Source organism: Adiantum capillus-veneris, chromosome 23, assembly GCF_014529385.1.
Source record: "Adiantum capillus-veneris isolate H3 chromosome 23, ASM1452938v2, whole genome shotgun sequence".
Lineage (NCBI taxonomy): Eukaryota > Viridiplantae > Streptophyta > Polypodiopsida > Polypodiales > Pteridaceae > Adiantum > Adiantum capillus-veneris.
Window position 1 is genome coordinate 132,229,637 of NC_140953.1, and position 20,177 is coordinate 132,249,813.

The window sequence follows — 20,177 nt, forward strand, 5'->3', positions numbered from 1 at the left end:
TGGTTGCAGATGCTTTCGGGTTAAAGTGCTTTTGAATCTGATGCTTTTGGGGCTCTGCTTTTGGGCAACCCTTGTATTGTTTATAAGAGCCCTTGGGGCCTCACTTTGCAGAGCATCTGGACGCAGAGTCTGAGAGCAGAGGACCCTCGGGAGTTGTACTTTGCTGTGAGCAATAATAAAGACATACCGAAAGGGGCGCTAGCCTTTGGTGATAGTGCTTTTGGGCACGGAACACCGCTGTGCTCTCTCTCTCTCTCTCTCTCTCTCAAAGTTCAGGGATTTTGAAGTTTCTGTTTGTGTGTTGCTATTTATTTCTTACTTAAGGTATCCAAGCCTGTAACAGTGGTATCAAAGCATAGAAAGATTCTTCTTCTACGGAGGATCTGATCCCTTTTGTAGTACGCACAGGTTCTTGAGTAGAATCTGACAGAGCAGTCAAGATTTTGTTTGTGAAAGAATCTTCGTGTCCCTACCTTAAGACTTATTAGCCACTCCCACCCTTAGTCCATTGTGCATCCGGCGCGCTCCCATCTGCATCGCTCTGTCTTAAGGGGCATAAGCCATAAAGAACCCAAGAGCACACATGGGTTCTCGTAGAGAATCTGACAAAGATAACACCTCTCAGTGGGAAGGCGAAGAAAAGTTGAAATCCGGTGCAGGAATTGAAGAAAAGAATGAAGAATTGGGCAAATTTTCGGCGGGGAAGTTTGCCAGAGCGGAGTACAAACGTCAATTGCAGATTGACACGTGTATGAAAAGACTCATCAAGTACTCCAGAGACCCGAAATTTGCGAAACACCTGAAGGATTACCCGATTGATGAGATTCACTTGAGATGGCGTGAGGCTATAGACTGTCCTCTCAAGACGAGACGGAAGCTGAAAGAAGAGCGGAGTGCGGAAAGGCAGAAACTGTACTCGTAGAAAGAGTTGGATAGAGATCTTGAAAAGAAGATGAACCAGATAATGAAAGTTTTGAAGCACTCTCGCAAGAAGAGGAAATCGGTGGATTTCCTTGGTTATGTGGGCCGGAAGGCGACTTTTGAGGTGGAAAGTAAATCCTAGAAGCGTGTTTATTTCAAGGATGACGGAGATTTTTCTTTGTCTTTAAAGAGTTCCGATAGTTCGTCGTTCTCTAGTTCAAGTGAGGATGAGAAAAGAAAAAACAAGCGGAGAAAAAGCAAGAAAAGTAGATTTCTAAAAAAGTCTAGAAGGCATGGGAGGCCATGTAGCAGTTCAGAGGAGGAGAGATCGTCCTTTTCTATGAGCAGATAAGCAAGAAGACCAAGGAGTTCAAGGAAGGGGATTAGGTTGTTAGGTTTGAGACGTTTTCAGGCTACTAGGACACCCATCGAGACCTTGAGTTTAGGAAGCAATTTGACGTCGCCTTCTCTTGAAGTTGGTTCATGGAACACTCCAAGGTGCGATGGGCAACACCTTACTTGAAAGGAACTGCACAGACATGGTGGTCTACTTTGTTGTTACGTAGAGAAGCACCTGCGATGTGGGTAAAATTCAAGAAAATTTTCACGTCAACTTGGATATTAGACGAATATGAAAGAGAGATGTCATCACGGCTTGGCATTATTTGAGAATGACTAAGAAAGATACATTGGATGACTATTGCCAAAGGTTTTGGGATACTTATTTGCCAGTGTCTTCGTTTTAAAAGATTGAGGGATCAGATTGAGCGGTCTTGCTATGGATTGCCAAAAGAGATTCGAGAGTATTGTCTAGATCAGAAGTATGACTCTATTCAGAGACTTATGGGACATGGTAAGCAAGGATTTGGAATGCATGCCGGCTCATTGGATTATCCTACAGTCAGGATAGTATCCACCTCAACAGGGCAAGAGTCTTCCAAGTGGCGAAGAGAATGAATCAGGGGAAATGGATGACAACTTATCACAGGATTCTGGAGCAGTAAGGGGATCAGATGGTAGCGCATCCGAGGGTTTCGACGAACTAAGGGAACCAGATGCAAGTTCATCACAAGATTCCGGAGAAGAATAGGATCAGATGATAGTGCATCTTAGGGTTCCGACGATTGAGATTGCTGTGCCAATGGATAGGCTAGGCTAGCGAGGCTAGCCATAGGTCCCAGGGCACAAGGAAAGAAAGGAAAGGGGATCGGCTGGTAGATTAAAGAATTGCACAGATCCAAATTGAGGTGCCAAGGACGGGGAGGCCAGAAGAGCTACCAACAGGTCCCAAGGCACGAGAAAAGAACAGAAAGATAAGCTAGCTCCACCCGATAATTTGTTCAAGGGTAATTTTTGGCCCTCGATGCAAAGTGGATGGAGGAGGAGAACCACACAAATTCTCTTTAGAGAGAGCTGTACCTTGAAGCTTTTGGGCCATTAGCAGTGTCTATGCCAAAAGTTACGGATGAATCAACAGGTTCAATGTGGTGCTACACAAGAGGGGAGCCACTCCACTACTTTGTCACAGATTGCCTAGATTGAATAAAGTCATTAATTTCTCCTTGAGATTTTAAGGTGCTGACGAGTTGACAATTTTGTGGAATGACTTTATGAACTGTGTGCATTAAATTGAAAATTTCCTTGATTGAACTGAAAACATGTGCTCTTTCATGCATGTATTGCTAGAGACATGTAGAGAAAGATGAAATGTCTACAGCATGTTGTGTGATGAATGGTTTGAACTTAGTGCATCTAGACATTTGTTAGAGATCAACGAGATTTGGATGTGATGGCTAAGTGAATTGAACGTGAACTGAATGAGATTCTAGTGCATCAAGGTGTCTATCTAGATGAGATGATTGGATACTGTTGTGAGTGCATCAAGAGTTCCGGAATGATGAGATGGCTGCACAATGATCTAGGTGTATCAAGAGTTTTGGACGGAATGAGATGGCTAGATTGAATGATTGAAAACACGGTGTTCAATGTGAAGTAAGTGTGTCATTTTGTGAACTGCTGCTACGTGGATGTACTGTCGTGTGGGGATGGTCATGGGCATGGTTTGCTTGGTTGAAAAATGTGAAATGAAAGGATATGAATCTGATAGTAACAAGACTTAATAGATCAAGACATCCGTGGAAAGATCAGCGTGTTCTGGATGTGATAGCTAAATGGTTACAATGATCAAGATTTGTATTTGAGACTCTCGACAGAAATGTGATTGATCAGTGACTCATGTCTTTGTAGAAGTGTTGGATTGGTGGAGTCTGGTGATTGAGTACATAGAGTTAGTGTCTATTGAAGAAAGTTTCTGTCCTTTGGCTGTTTTGCAGGTGTAATCAAAGGGAATTACAATTCTTTCAAGAGGGGGGAATGTCACAAAGTGATGATGTGGCATGCCCAATTGGAAGAGAAATGGCAAAGTGTATGAGAGAAACTAAACTCAGAAGAGCAAAAGAAGTTTGAAGTTTGAGCTCAGAAAATGTGGCCGAGAGGCCTAAAAGGGGCTAGGGATTAAAAACCTAAACCCTAGGGACTTGGAGAACTTAAAGAGCATCGCTCGTGGGGCCTCAACCCAAAAATACCGAAAGCTTGAACTCTAGGCTGATTTCCTTGAATCGCACTGGCTGCCACATGGCACAATTGTACGGATTTTCGCGTTTTGCGCTGGCAGCTAAGTGGGCAGTTTTGCGTGAGCTTTTGGTTGCAGATGCGTTTTGGTTAAAGTGCTTTTGAATCTGATGCTTTTGGGCAACCTTGTTTATAAGAGCCCCTGGGGCCTCACTCTGCAGAGCATCTGGACGGAGAGTTTGAGAGCAGAGGACCCTCGGGAGTTGTACTTTGCTGTGAGCAATAATAAAGAAATACCGAAAGGGGCACTAGTCTTTGGGGCCAGTGCTTCTAGGTGCAGAACTCCGCCGTGTCGTGCCGTGTCTCTCTCTCTCTCTCTCTCTCTCTCTCGTATCAGCTTTCACCCCACCTCTACCCACTATTTTCTTTTCTGTTCTTTGTACTTTTTGTACCCAGACCTGGTATTAGATTCACCACATGTAACCTTTTGGTCTCATAGGTCATTGTGGCCCTTTGAAGACGTTAATATTACATTTCATCTCTCTCTCTCTCTCTCTCTCTCTCTCTCTATATATATATATATATATATATATATATATATATATATATATATATATATATATATATATATATATATATATATATATATATATATATATATATATTAATATATATATATATATATATATATATATATATATATATATATATATATATATATATATATATATATATATATATATATATATATATATATATATATATATATATATATATATATATATATATATATATATATATATATATATATATATATATATATATAGTAAAGTTCAGGGATTTTGAAGTTTCTGTTCGTGTGTTGCTATTGATTTCTTGCTTGGAGTTTCCAAGCCTATAACATCTTGGGATTATGTTCTTACTGTCGTTTATTAGATAGTTTGTGGAGAGAGCTTCACCATTGTATACCTTACTTAGAATGGGGTACCATTCACTTGGAAATTTCCACAGATTATGGCATTTGAGTGGCTTAAGCAGAAGTTGAGTATAAGCCAGTGTTGATTCTACGTGACTTGCGGAAGTCCTTCGAGGTTTATTGTGATGCTTGTGTAAGCAGTTTGGGTGCATTCTTGATGCAGGGTAGCCATGTAGTAGCGTACGAGAGTCGGATGCTTTCGAAGGCAAGGTTGAGAGGGTTACACAGATTTGTAAAGACCTCTTAGTAGTGATACGCGCTTTGAGTCAGAGAATACTTGGTTGGCGCTGACTTTATAGCGCACACGAATCATTAGAGTTTGAGATATTTCTTGCCCCATACAAAGTTATCAAAAAAGAAATTGAGATGGACAAACACCTTGACTTGGTTTCACTTTTAGATAGTGCACTTGAAGGGAAAGAAGAACGTGGTCGCAGATGCTTTGTCTCGCAAGCCATAGATTTCTGTTGTTACATGAGTGCATTGTTAGGATTTTGATGAGATACGGGAGTAGTTTGCTACAAACCTAGATTTTGGTGAGATATTTGATTGGGTACGAAGTGGGGAGGCTACTCTCTCCAGGAAGGTCATTTGATGCGGATAATCATGTTGCGTTGTTACAGGCTTGGAAAGTCCAAGCGAGAAATCAATAGCAACACACAAACAAAATCTGCAAATAATTGAACTTGAATAGAGTCGACACGGAACGGCATGGTTCCGTCCCAAGGTGCATGGTCCCGTCTTCCCCAGATGCACTAACCCCAAAGATTGGCACCCCTTTGGGTATTTCTTTATCATTGCTTCACAAAAGGTACCATTCCCCGACAATCCTCTCCAAGAATCTGTGTCGAGATGCTCTCCAGAGTGAGTCCCCAACGGTCTTTACAAACCCCCGGGGGTCCTCCTCTCCAAGACTCTGTGTCCAGATGCTCTCTAGAGTGAGGCACCAATGGTCTTTATAAACAATATGCCCAAAGGCAAAGCCCCAAAAGCATCAGTTCTAAAAGCTCTTCTGTTCTCAAAAGCCCGTGTGAGAAGCTGCCAGAACCAGTCAATGTAAAATGCGGAAATCTGTACAGTAGTGCCACGTCAGTAGCCAGTGCGTTTTATAGAAAGTAGCCTCTGAGATTTGCTTTGAAAATTTTAGGGTTTAGGCCTCTCGGCCATGCTCTGTAAGTTCTTCAAGTTGGCATGGGTTTAGGTTCTAAATCCTAAACCCTAAGGCCTCTCGACCACCATTTCAGGTTTCAAATCTCCTGGGTCAGAGTATTTAAAGTCTAATCCGTTGTCCTTGTTAGACTTACACCACTTTGCCGCTTCACAGGTCTAGGGCATACTTGTATGGCTAGTATGTCTCCGGGCTGGCCACCCATAGTCTAAGTTGCTCCTGGTCCGGCCGCCCGAGTTTGGGGCCAGCCGCCCACTTTTGTCTGGGCGCCCACATATATTTCCCTATATCATTTTTCTGTTGGGTCTTGGGGATTTTTATCAGGCCTTGCCCTACCTCCCCTTGGGCACCTATTTATGGGGCCAAGGGGGTACCCAGTTCCACATCTCATCTCACAGAGATCATACTGATTGTGTATTGGGTCTTTTGCTCATGGTAGTCATGGGGGGCTGATCGCCCCCTCTTCACCATCTTTGGCGTTTGTGTCTACTCTGTGTGTGTGTGTGTCTCTCTCTCTCTCTCTCTCTCTCTCTCTCTCTCTCTCTCTCTCTCTCTCTCTCTCTCCTTGGGGCCAGATCTGCCAGCGTTTTTGCATCAGGCTGCTAGCGCTTCACTTCTTGGATTATTTCATCACCGGAAACCTCCTTTGCTCCATTTGCGTTTTTGGGTTTTTAGCCCATTTTCGGTGGTTTTATTGGTCACTTTGTGTCGTTGACACCTTCCACAAGTTGCTGGGCACCTAGGGTACGCATCGAGCTTTTGTTTTTTCAGCAAACAGAAGGTTTTTGGTGCCAACAAGTGCAGCAAAAGTGGACTGCAAATTGACCTGCGTTTTTGCAACAGGAGGGCAGCGCTCAGCTTCTGAAGCCCGGATCTCGCCACCACCTACCCGGCTTTGCATCTGGTGCATTGCCGGCGATATCCTCTCCGTCTTCATCAGATTTCAGACATTAGCCCTTGCTGTTTATTCTGTTTTCAACCCATCGGGGGCAGTGACAGTGATTCACCACCCTTCCCATACTCCTCTGCAAGGCTCCGGACCTTGCCGGGAGCGTATGAGCACGCTGAAAATCGCTGGACAGCAGTGTTTTCATCACCTCACAGTTTCGTTTTTGGGTGGACAGCAGCCACATGGCTAGTGTTTTTCAAAGAGTGAAGTTACCTCCTGCCAGGACACCATCCGGTGGTGGTCCATGCGGTCTCTAAGTGACTGCTGCAGCACACGGTATCTTCGACATCGGCTTGATCATCTACGGGCATACGATCATTGGGAGATCCATTCCTTCGAGCCATCATTTTGTGGTTTGCTATGGACACACCTATGCACTCATCAGAGGAGTTCACACGAGATATGGCCATGCTCATGGCATATGGGATTCCGACATTCCCAGAGAAGACACCACCATCTTGGGTGGACAGACACTTACTACTTGACCTCGACACGTCAGATCACTTGCTTACATAAGAGCATCTACATGGACTTAGGGAGAGGATCTTGGATCTCTTCTTGGACAGGTTCATTGCTTGGATCTACAGTCTAGAGTGGGACTTAAGTGCTTTGGACTCTCTTGGAGAGTTTACCCGCGAGATGCGGGAGATCAGGCATTATGCAACTACATTCGGAGTCACCCAGAGCTTGGCTTGGCTACCTTCCGAGTTGCTTACACTCACCCTTGGTTACCTTACAACAGACTCATCCCCCGACCTGGGTAGTAGGCCACTCCCAGCTCATTCACATTGAGAGCCACACTGACTCGCGGTTTGGTGGCGTTGTTGACGCTCCCTGGTATTTCTTTATTATTGCTTCGCAAAACAACTCCCTGGGGGTCCTCTTCGAGATTCTGCATCTAGATGCTCTCTCGAGTGAGGCCGCAAGGGTCCTTATAAATAGTACAAGGGATGCCTAAAAGCAGAGCCCCAAAAGCATCATTTCTAAAAGCTCTTCCACCCAAAAGCATTTGTTCTCAAAAGCCCACGCAAAAAGCTTCCAGAACCAGCCAGCATAAAATGCTGAAATCTGTACAATAGTGCCACGTGAAACAGCCTGTTTTACAAAAAACAGCCTCTGAGCTTTGCTTTGAAATTTTTAGGGTTTAGGCCCCTCTGCCGTACTCTGTAACTTCTTCAAGCTGGCAAGGGATTAGGTTTTTAAACCCCAACCACTTAGGCCTCTCATCCACATCTCTAGGGTTCAAATCTTTTGGCTTAGAGTTCTTAAACTCTAGCCCCTTGTCCTTTCGTCGAGTTCCTTCCAATTGGGCATGCCACGTCACCAACTTGTGACATTCCCCCCTCCTGAAAGAATAGTAATCGCCCTCGATTACATGCGCAAAACAACCAAATGACAGAAACTTTCTTCAGTAGACACTGACTCTATGTAATCAGACGCCAGACTGCACAAATCCAACACTTTCACAAAGACAGCAGTCACTGAATATGAATCACATTTCTGTCGAGGGTCTCAGATACAAATCATGATCATTGTAACCTATTTAGCAATCACATCCAGATTGTGCTGATCTTTTCACGAATGTCTTGATCTACTAAATCTTGTTATTAGTAGATTCATATCCTTTCTTTTCACATTTCAAGCAAACAATGCTCATGACCATCCCAACAAGACAGTTAATTCAAAGAGCTTGCAGTCCACAAAATCACACACTTAGTTCACACTGAACATTGTGTTTCAATATTTCAATGTAGCCATCTCATCATGTCCGGAACTCTTGATGTACCCAGATCCTTGTGCAGCCATCTCATCCTTCCGGAACTCTTGATGCACTTACAACAATATCCAGTCATCTCATCCAGATAGAAATTTGGATGCACTAGACTTTCATTTCACATTCACTTAGCCATCACATCCAGATCTCGTCGATCTGTTATAGATGTACTAAGTTCAGATCAATCATCAAATAAAATGCTACAGACATTTCATCTTTCCAACACATACTCTAACAATACACACATGAAAGAGCATGTTCAATTCTAGGAAATTTCCATTTTAATGTACATATTTTCATAAAGTCTATCAGCAAAATATTGCCAGCCTGTTAGTATCCCTAAAATCTCAATGAGAAAGTAGTGACTTTATTCAATCTAGGTAATCTGTGACAATGGAGTGGAGTGGCTCCCCTCTTGTGCAGTCCGCACCACACCATATTCAAGTTGCTGATTAACGGGTAACTCTTGGCATAGACATTGCTAATAATCCAAAATTCTCAAGATAAAGCTTTACACTGAAGAGAATTTGCGAAGTTCTCCTCTCCCATCATCCACTTTGCATCGAGAGCCAAAAAGTGCCCTTGACCAAATTATCTGGTGGACCAAGCTTACCTTTTTGCTCTTTTCTTGTGCCCTATGACTTGTTGGTAGCCCCACTGACCTCCCCTGTCCACTAGCACCTTAATTTGAATCGTGAGAATCTTCTGATGAACCATTAACTGATTCCCTTGCTTCTTCGGAACCCTTGGATGCACTATCATTTTATTTCCTTACTTTTTTGGAATCCTCTGATGAACTATCATCCCCCTTGGTTCTTTCCTTTCCTTGGAAGACTCTTGCTGTGTGAGGTGGACATTGGCTTTTTAGTAGGATAGGCCAATGAGACGGCATGCATACCAAAACCTTCCTTGGCATGTCCCATAAGTCTCTGAATGAAGTCAGACTTCTTTTGCAGACAATACCGTCAAATCTCTTTTGGCAATCCACAACAAAACCGCTCAATCTGGGCCTTCAAAGTAATCCTCCGAAACAAAGACACTGGCAAATAGGTATCCCAAAACATTTGCCAGTATAAGGGGTTAGAGTTAAGAACTCTAACCCCTTGTCCTCTCGGCCAGTTCCTTCTAGTTGGGCATGCCATGTCACCAACTTGTGGCATGTGTGGTACACGAGGTTTGATATACAAGGGGTCGACAGCGTGTCATATTGGTGGGCACAGGGAATAGAGGCGACACTGAAGGTAGTCGAGAGTTACTTCTATTGGCCTTAGCTCAAGAAGTGACAGGACTCCTACAGCCTTAACCTTTTGAAGACAGACCATGGGAGAGTATAGCTATGGAACAAAAGTGGAACAGAATTTACAACTTGAAATAGAGAGAGAGAATCCACATAGTAGAGACGGAGTAGCGGAGTTCTAATTCGCAATGCAGTGGCTCCAAAACCCTGGCACCCCTTTTGGTATTTCTTTTATAGTGATCTTTGACTAAGTACAACCGCCGGGGAGGGACATTCTGATTGCTGTCACAAGTCTGCCACAACTCTCCCCCAAGGTTCTTATTTCAAGACCCCAGGCCTGAAAGCATCAGATATGAAATGCTGGCACTGTTCGAAAAACAACTGCTAATCTCTAGCGCCCCAAAAGCATCTTTTGCTTCGCGGGAAAAACTGCCATGTCAGCACCCAAAACTATGCTGTGATTTGCAGGCCTCCTGTACATGGCTGCCACATCATCCCTTGCGCATTAGCCACGTCATCAGTTATCAGTCTTCCACTTTTTAGGGGATCTGCCACATCATCACTGTTTTGACACAATGGGACATGGCCATTTGGAAGATGGAACATCAACTAGATATGAACACCAAGTTTCATTTCGGAGTGTGACAGATCTTTAAGTAAAGGAGAGCACAAGAGGCTTGATCAACCTCTCATCCTTGACCTATGAGCTTTGGCACCTCTACTTTCCTCTTCAACGGAATTTTCTCCTCCTCCTGATTTTCTATCTATAGAATCAGCACCTACTAATTTTCTCTCTCGTAATGATGTTTATTATCTAGACCTAGGATTAGGAATCACTGATTTTCTCTCATCTTTTCTTTTTCTCTCCTAGAGAGTGCTGGCTGTTATTGCCTCAATTAAGTGCATAAAGTATAGGGTTGCATCGTTTATAAACTCTGGCTGTTATAATGGTATCTCAAAAAAGGCTGAGATCCTGCATTTGTGTGACGGTAATTAATTGTTCCAATAGCTTACTTACTGCAGCATTGACCTTCACCAAAACAAAGGTGTATGTTTTATAACTGATTGGTTGAGTCAGGCTAGGCTAACTGCCCGGGTTACAGAGTGCTATTGCTTGCCTATTTTTTAAACTCAAAATCTACACATGTTACCTAACCTAATGAGGCCAAAAGATGACCCCTTGCCCTTGGAGTCTTCATATTTTCCTTAGGTGTTGTTTGTCCTGGCTACTGTTGTTTGGCCTTACAAAAATTTTCTTAATGTGAAAGTTGCCCTGTGAAATCAAAACTGTGGGACGTTTATCCTGTGACTGCAAGGAAATGCACACTTTTTTACTTTTCATTTTTTCAGTCCGAGCCAAATGCTATTCCCGCCTCGGACTATGTAGAAACCTTATTATTACTAAGTAAAGTGATGCCTTGGGCATCAACTCACAGGAAACCATTTTAGGTTCAATGTGGTTTTTGCTTTTTCCTATATTGTGGTTATTGGGATACAATATAAATTCTGAGTAAGAGACTCTTTCAATAGCTTATGCTGCAACATAGTTATTAACCAAAAGGAGTTAAAGCATAGTTATGCATGCAAATTTTGAGTAGGAAACTTTTTTAATGTGTTGTTTTACACCATAGTTATTGATTCAAACTAATTTTTATGTGCAGAAATACCATCCAACAAGGGTTTTGATACTTGTATACCAACCTTTTGCCTTGTTGACGCTCTCAATCTTAGCTTACAATGAAGACCGAGTAAACACTCGCTTGCGCATTTTGCTTGGTTATTGCATCTTTTTTCTGAGCTCTCTTTTTATACCAATTGTAAGTGTGCCTTTCATGGTGAACTCAAGGACTTTCTAATGTCTATAAGTTAAGTGAATTACCACAGTCAGGGCTGTTTCTCAGTTAGACCTTGGTACCTCTGGACATGGAGGCATTGGACCGTTTGTGGGGATATGCCTTGCAAGTGCTCTATTTGGAGTTGCGGATGCACATGTCCAAGGTGGCATGGCCGGTGATCTTGCCTACATGCGCCCAGAATTTTTGCAGGTTAGTTTCCCAAGAGTTGGTTTTCTTTGAAAACTAGGCATTCCTTCACAATTAAAACAATGACAACAAATTTCTGCCCCGGACTTGTGCAGTCCTTTTTTGCTGGATTGGCTGCTTCAGGAACTGCCACATCTGCGTTGCGCATGGTGACAAAGGCAGCTTTTGAGAACTCCCAAGATGGACTTCGGAAGGGAGCTTGTGAGTTAGAACTCATCTGTCAGTTTAAGGTCAATTTTTTTGTGGGTGATTGGCAGGGACTGATGTGACTGCTAGAACCTGAGACAAGTATGGGAATCGGCTGATGCTTGTGTCATTGGAATTCCTTAAGGTTTCTTAGCATAACCTGCCTTGGTCATGAGGCCACTCAGTTATAGCTTATCGTTTCACAGCCCTGATATAGAATAGCTGGCCCGAATGACTCTTCTCAAGTGTATGAAGGACATTAACCTTATCTCAGGAAGAACAAAAATTAGGGAAGTGCGCAAAGCCAACAATCTTCTGACCCTGCATCCATATGATTCCAGCTGTCTTTAACTACCCTTGCTTTGTGTCCTCTCAACTAGGGAGTGAACCATGTGATAATCTTGTTCCCGACTCTTCTCAACTAAAAGTGCAGAGTAAATATGTTTGAAAGAGCCCCTTTCCGTACAGGTCCTTTTATTAGGTTGGGGAGGGGAAGCTAAAGGGGAAGTGGAAAGCTATTAAAAAATGGAGGCCTTCAGTGTTGTATAGGCTATAGACGGTGAGCTCCTCCTAGAAATGTTCCTTCTACTTTAGCTGCTCCCCCTTCTTATAAGGTTTTAAAATATGTGCTTTTATAATTATTTTAGTTTTTTTGAGATTTTTTGAGTCGTCTTTTGGCACCTTAAATTCCAAGTAATACGAGAAAGCCTATCTATAGAGCAATTATGTATGTTCTATACAATATCAGCAAAACAGACAGACCATGCACACAAATGACCCTGATAATACGTAAATGGACATGGATACTATCGATACAATAAGTGTCATAAACCATAACAAGCACAAAAGAACAATTCTACACCTTTTAGCAGATAAACCTCTCTAAACATACATTGTAGATCAAAAACTTGAGGTTGCTATGTTCACAAAGTAGGGGGAGCAATACGTGGTTGACTAAGTATGGAGGCAACATCCATCGGGGTTAATGTAGATTGATGTATTACCATGTGTTCCTTGGGCTGTAGCCCCAAAATGTACACATACACATAATACATGTGCTTACAAGCAACGATCGACTTTTGTGCTGCCACCCTTTTTGGGAAATTAGAACATGTACAACTTGGCTCTCCTTTGACGTGGATATCATAACAGCTTTCAGCGAGTATACAACTTTCAGTTCACAAGTTTTAAGTATGAACTCCACACACACCTAATAATGGGCTCTTTTATGAATATCTCTCCTTACACCCCGCCCTAAAAATGAGCGGTTATTAAAAGTACTAATCCCCTTCAAATGAAGCGATTAAGCATCCTAATTGAAACTTGTGCAAAGGGCTTTCTATGTAAGCAATCAAGTAAATCAAATGTGGTACTTGATGATGACCAAAACCAAGCAAAAAAGCATAAAAAGTATGTAAAAACACCTAGTAACCACCTTAAAACAAGCCCTAATCTCCATATAATCATGTCCACAAGTGCACAATAGGAAATTCTCTCTTCTTAATCACAAAATTGTCGGTAGTGACACTAAAAATACATATCCCAACACTTATTGACTCAAAAGAGAGAGACCAATGAGGTGATTATTGCAATGTCATAGCTTATGAGACTCATATGTTCTCTAGACTTGCAAGGGTTGCATATATTTACGAGAAGGAGCTGTTAGCAGCAATACACGCTCTGACTAATGTTTGAGTTTGAAGTATTTCTTGTCTCGGAAACAGCTTCAGATAAGCAGATGAGATGGGTGAACAGTATGTCTCAATTCAGATTGTTTATGTCACGGGAAAGAAGAATACAGTGGCAAATGCATTGTCTGGCAAGCCATAGATATCTGCCATCACAACAGTACATCATTAGAATTTTGAGAAAATGCTCGAGCAGATCCTGATTTTGTAAACATCGTTGACATGGTATAAAGTGGGAAGAGAGTTGCATGGAAGGTTACTGGATGCAAAAATCATTGTGTGTGACACGTGGGTTAAGGCAGAAGGTGTTGACGGAGTGCCACATTCCTCCTTTTGTTAGATGTCACAAACTGCTGACGTCTCAAACACAGAAGAAGACCTAACCAACTTACAGAAGATGGCCGAGGGGCCTAAACCTAGAACTCAAGACCAAAGGGATCAGAATTAAAAATCCGAACCCTACCAACTTTGGAGGAGCTTGGCTGAGGGGCCTAAACCCTAAATGAAGCAGGACACACAAAACTGCACAGGGATGCTGATGTGGCAGATTGTACGGACTTGCCCGCAAATTAGAGAAGCAGATGTTGGCATGGCAGTGCTGTATGAACAACCCGCAAATCGTGCTGGCAGCCCTTTGGGGGCTTGCTTTTGGACAGAAAGCTTTTGGATGTGTTTGATTTTCATAGCAGATGCTTTTGGGGGCCAAGGGCCTTTAAATATGTGTACAGGGGTCTCTCTCTGGCATTCTATCTCATGGAGAAGCAAAGAGTCCTAGATCTTGTAACCTTTTGAAGCAATATAAAGAAATACCGAAACGGGTGCCATGGTTTGGAGCCAATACAATCTAGGAGTGAAACTCCTAGACTCTTGCATGGATTTTCTCTCTTTTGTGCTCAATTGTTGAAAATTCTATTCTTTTTAGTTGGCACGTTTGGTGCCCTCCCGTTACATTGGGCATAGAGGCATCGAGGGTACCTTGAAAGGGGTGAAAAAATATTTCTATTGGCCTCAGCTCAAAAAGAACGTGGACGAGCTTGTGCGCACTTGTTTGGTGTGTCAGAAGGTAAAGTTTGACAAACAGGTTTCTTACTGCCTTTACCTATTCCAAATCGACCTTGGGGCAATATAACAATGGACTTCATTTTTTATCTTCCAAAGACTCAAAGTGGGCACGATGGTATGTGGACCATAATTGACAGATTTAGCAAGCAGGCTCACTTTGTACCGATAAAGAAAACAGCGAAAGCTGACCATTTGTCCAAACTGTTCGTCTCCAGACTTTCAAATTACACGGCATACCTACTACTATAGTGGCAGATAGAGACCTTAGATTCACGAGTTTGTTTTGGAGAATAGTGTGGTAGAATATAGGCACTCAACTTAAATTCTCGTCGTCGTTTCATCCAGAGACAGGTGGGTCGTTGGAGATAACCAACTAAGTGGTTTTGGACTTGTTGAAGTCCCATATCTCTGACTTCAAGACTCATGGGAGAAATATTGTTTCTGATGTAATTTGAAAGTTTCCCTGCAAGAACATTGTTCACACGTCTACTGGGAAGGCACCATTTGAGATTGTTGAGGGTATCAGAAATGTTCCACTAATTCTGTGCACCAAGGACAAGATTTTTGAAGCAGATTAGTACACACAAGATCTGGAGACTGCTTTTGCCAAGGTCAAGGAGGCTTTACAGAAGTCTCAAGCATTGCATAAGAAGGCAGTAGACAAGCATCAACACGACTTACAGTTGAAGGAGAATGATTGGATTCTACTCCTATTTAAGAAAGCATGTCTACGGAAGAGGAAGGGTAAGGAGAGGCTTTTCCCAAGGCTTAGTATGCGGTATTACGGGCCCTTCAAGATTCAAGAGAAGATCAGGGATGTATCCTTTGGACTAGTATATAAGTAGCATCCAACCCCCCATAGCAGTTTCGTTGCCCAGTTGGTTGGTTCAAGAGATCTCTCTCTCTCTCTCTCTCTCTCTCTCTCTCTCTCTCTCTCTCTCTCTCTCTCTCTCTCTCTCTCTCTCTCTCTCTCCTGCAACGCGTAACCTGCAGCTCCTTGCAACCCATCCTCGTGCGTAACGTGTAGCCCCCCCCCCGTGCAGCCCACCCCTTGCATGTCCTTTTGCGCGTAACCTGCAGCCCACTCCCCCGTATAACCTGCCCCCCCCCACCCCCCCGTGTTTTCGCGTGCGTCCCCTCACTGCCCAACATTTCCCCCCATTTTCGCGTGCGTCCCCCTCACCGCCGAGCATTTCCCCCCATTTTCACGTGCGTTCCCCCACCGCCCAGCATTTCCCCCCCCCCCTTAGCAGGTGCAGGTTCCCACACGAGTCTATTTCCAAACGATTTTCACCCCCCCTTGGCAGGTGCAGGTTCCCACACGAGTCTATTTCCAAACGATTTTCAAACGGCTTTCTCAGCCCTGCAGGAAAACAGTAATTGCAAGCAAAATTTAGAAATTTTCAGAATTTTCTGAATTCACAGAAATTGCAGAATTGGCAGTTGCAGAAAGCGGGAATTTGTTTTGATTTGCAGAAATTGCAGGAAAGGCAAAATGTATGCCATGTATGCTTAAAGTGGGGAGAACATGTATAGCGTGGTGCGTGTAGGGCGGTCTCCTACTACCATCGCAAATTCCCCTCTCGTTTTTTGCGGCGACCAAGCATGCGGAAACAAAATGATAAGCTTGACCCTTTAGAGGATGCAGTTCAAAAGTGCAAAGAAGAAATGACTGAAACAATTAACAAGATCAACCGCAACTTATTGGGGACAATAAAAATGCTCGACGAACGCGTGTTGGCCCAAGAAAGCAAGATAGCTACACTGGGAGATCGTGTCACGGCCCAAGACGAAGAGATTGCGTCACTCAAGAGGGAGCTCGCAGAGGCACAATCACGAAATACACTTGAAGAGGGAGAATTGCAACCTTCAGTAATAGAAGAGCTAAACAGGATGAAAGAGCAAGTGCGAGCCATCAAAGAGGGGGAAGAGCAGCACAAAGAAATGATGACCTCTTGGGTGGACGTTGTTACAAAGACTCAACAGAAGGTAGATGAGGCCGAGAAGTGGATTGAGGTTGCCAAGAAAGGGAAAAGCAAGGAAACAACTACGTCCACACCCACCATCATTAACCTGCCACTTGAAGAGGAGCAAGGAAGGCGTGTGCGCTCTCTACATGTGAGGATTTGCGGTCTTAAAGACAAAGATAATGTGGACGAAGAGGTAAAGAACTCATGGCTTTGATGGGGATTCATGAGCCGATGCACTCAAGAGCTTGGAGAGTGGGCAACAAGAAAAATTGGAGCAAGGGGAAAACCTCGAAAGAAAGGGCACTCATCCTTTGTTTTCCCTCCATGGAAGTGAAGGACTTTTTGAAGAAGAGACCAACTGTTAAGAAAACGGGCATCTTCCTCGGGAATGACCTTACCCTCTCACAGATAGCTCATATGCAGGAGGTAATGCCAGAGGTTAGAGCGGCAAGGGAAAAAGGTAAGATTGCTTTTTACCGAGATGGAAGAGTGGTGATATTGGAGCCACGCTCCACATGACGGTGTGAGACCTATGGGACCACACTCAAAGTTGCTACCTGGAATTGTAATGGATCTATGCGTCTAGATGTGAGTGCTTTTGAGAAAAGTTTTAGTGGGAGAGATATCATTTTCTACTCTGAGACACATCAGGCCCTTGGGCAGTCTATGTCTCACATTAATGGATACAGATGGGAGACCGCATGTAGACAAGAGACACGATCATAGCACAGAGGGTGGGGCTCAGGTGGAGTGGCAATGTTCTTCAGGGAGGAGTTGCAACCATTGATACATATAGCTCGCAGGGATGAGCAAGCTAGGTAAATGTGGGTGAGACTGAGAGTAGAGACAGGCAGATATCTTTACGTTGCTATTTGCTACTTTCCCCCGAGTACGTCAGTGTATGCACCACCCAAAGGACAGTCCCCCTTTTCTATTTTGGATGATGACATCTGGGAGTTCTCTAGAGATGGTGTCATCATCGTTCTAGGAGATTTCAATGCTTGGACCGCTCATCATCAGACAGTTATTATGATACTTCAGAGGAGATGTTGAGAGAGCTGGATGTTGCAGAGACGGGCCTATCCAGGCTATCACAGGATGGGGAGCATATTGAGTATGGACGACACTTGATAGACATGGGGACTGCACATGGATTGGTCATCTTGAATGGCCTACAGAGATTTCCCGATGTGGAGGGTTTTACATGCTTTCCACACAGACATGGAGCTAGCATAGTGGATTATGTCATGGCACAGCCGAGTCTCATCTCTAGTATCCAGGACCTCATGGTTGGACCCAGACCTGTTGGTGTGGCAGTGGACCATGCTCTTGTATCGCTGACCATCTCTTTCAAGTTTAGTGTAGCACACAGGCCACAGGCAGCAGCGCCTACTCGCTACACCTTCATGCGGGAGACGGACTCTGTATACATAGATGGGATCTACAGACGCTTGTGTACAAACGACCTTTGGAGGAGCTTACTACTATACTGACAAAGACGTTACATGATGCAGTAGCAAAGGCATACCCACACACATAGCCTGAGCAGAGACGCCATTCTGGGAGCATGCCCTAGAACAGCTGGTATGATGAGGAATGCCGCGAGACCAGAGCTAGACTTGAGAGGGAGGTGCTTTTGGGGGACATCACTCACAGACGGTCACAAATTGACTTCCGACGCCTAGTGCAGCGGAAGAAGAGGGCATTTTTGGCTCCCCTAGAGCAGGATCTATACTAGCTATTCTTAAGTCAGGACTCACGTGAGGCATGGCGGCTCTTTCATGAGCACCCCCCCCTCCCCCCCCGCCCCGCCATTACCTCTACAGAGGCCTGGGGCCAATACGTGTCATCTCTGTACACAGTTCCTGGATAGCCACCCCTTCCCGACCCCCCCGATCCATGCCCCCATACATGTGCTTTTTTCACCGCTGAGATAGTGAGGAAGGCCATTTACAGGATGAGGATTGGGAGAGCATATGATCATGATGGCCTAGTGGCTGAGCACTTCATGCATGCCAGAGATCTACTAGCAGAGCCCCTAGCAGTTATGTTTAACCGTGCCATGTGTGAGGGCTTGCCTGATACTTGGAGCCTATCTACTATTGTACCTATCTTCAAGTCAGGAGACCCTATGGAGCTTGGGAATTATCGCACTATCATGATCGGACACACATTGGCACGGTTGCACGCATCCATTCTTGAGCAACAACTGAGTAGATGGGCAGAGAGGGAGGGGATACGCGCAGCCGGGCAGGCAGGATTCAGGAGAGGTTTTTCTACTCTTGACCATTTCCTGACATTGAGAGCCATCATTGAGGAGGGCAGATCACATGGGAGACGGATCTATTGCATCTTGGTGGACTTCCGCAAAGCATTTGACACAGTACCCAGAGCTAGATTGATGCGCATATTACAGGAGATGCGAGTACCCACAGAGCTCATTTGGGGGGTCATGGCACTGTATAGGTCAGTAGTGGGGCATGTACGCACCTCAGAGGGCCTATCTACAACGGTTCATTCCACTGTTGGGGTGAAGCAGGGTTGCCCGCTCTCTCCTACTCTGTTTGGTATGTATGTGGATGATGTTCTGACTACATTGAGAGAGATGGTGATAGAGGTGCACAACTGGCAGGAACATGGATTCCATTATTTTTATATGCTGATGATATTGTGCTGATCTCCGACTCTCCAGAGGGGATGCAACGTCACTTGGATGCTTTGCATAGCTTTGCCCATGAAAGTGGTTTGTCTGTCAACCTTGGTAAAACCAATGTCATGGTATTTAATACCGCCCCACAGTGGATGAGGAGGTCAGCGCCCGCATTGACATACGGCCAGGAGACAGTGGAGTATATAGATGCTTACACCTACCTTGGAGTGGTTTTTAGTGGACCAGCATTTTCATTGAGAAGAGCAGCAGAGACTAGATTGACTAGAGCCCATGCAGCATTGGGTAGATTGGAGAGGATGTGTTCACATGTTCAGTTTCAGGAGCCTCAGACGAAGCTCTGGCTCTTTGACACCCTGGTGGCTTCTGCATCGCTCAATGGAGCTGAGATTTGGGGACCTTCATTTGACCATCATGGGACGATAGGTCGCACTGATGGATGGGGGGACATGGACAAGCCACTAGTCTCTATGATCTAACGGCTCATTAGAGCCAAGTCTTCAGTACCACGTGCCATTATCCGAGCAGAGCTAGCTACCCCCCCACTAGTGGTTGAGTCGCTCACCCTATCTGTCTCCTTCATACACCGCATGTGGGAACTTCCCAGAAACAGATATGCCCGCCTTGCACTTGAGTCCTCTCGACAGTTAGCCATGCAGGGAGATACAGCATGCCGGTATGGGGAGATGACATCATGGTTTCAGGCGCATGGGTTCAACATAGACAGACTGCCCCCCTTCCAGTACTCACTGGCTGCACCCTCTCTGACTCTCACACAGTCCGAGATCACCAGGCTCATCCGCCATACCTGACTCAGCTAGACACCAGGAGGACATGGATACAACTAGCACAGGAGCTGGGCACGAAGATGGATTTCTACAGAGAGCATTTTCTCCAGCTTATGGAGGACGGTTTTGTGATGAGGCCCAGATACATGGACATCCACTTGTCTCATGGGATACGAT

General features: G+C 44.3%; 1 protein-coding gene across 3 annotated transcripts in view; it reads left to right on the forward strand.

Moving 5' to 3' along the window:
• The window catches only part of LOC147428583 (equilibrative nucleotide transporter 3-like), a 122,480-nt gene that overhangs the window by 33,694 nt on the left and 68,609 nt on the right, over positions 1–20,177 (forward strand). For 2 of the 3 annotated variants that reach the window (XM_086497696.1, XM_086497693.1), the window contains exons 3-5: positions 11,258–11,413; positions 11,498–11,641; positions 11,734–11,839. In XM_086497696.1, coding sequence (XP_086353822.1) covers positions 11,258–11,413; positions 11,498–11,641; positions 11,734–11,839 — 406 coding nt within the window. The remainder of the gene's footprint in view (positions 1–11,257; positions 11,414–11,497; positions 11,642–11,733; positions 11,840–20,177) is intronic. The other variant, XM_086497695.1, reaches the window with a different exon arrangement.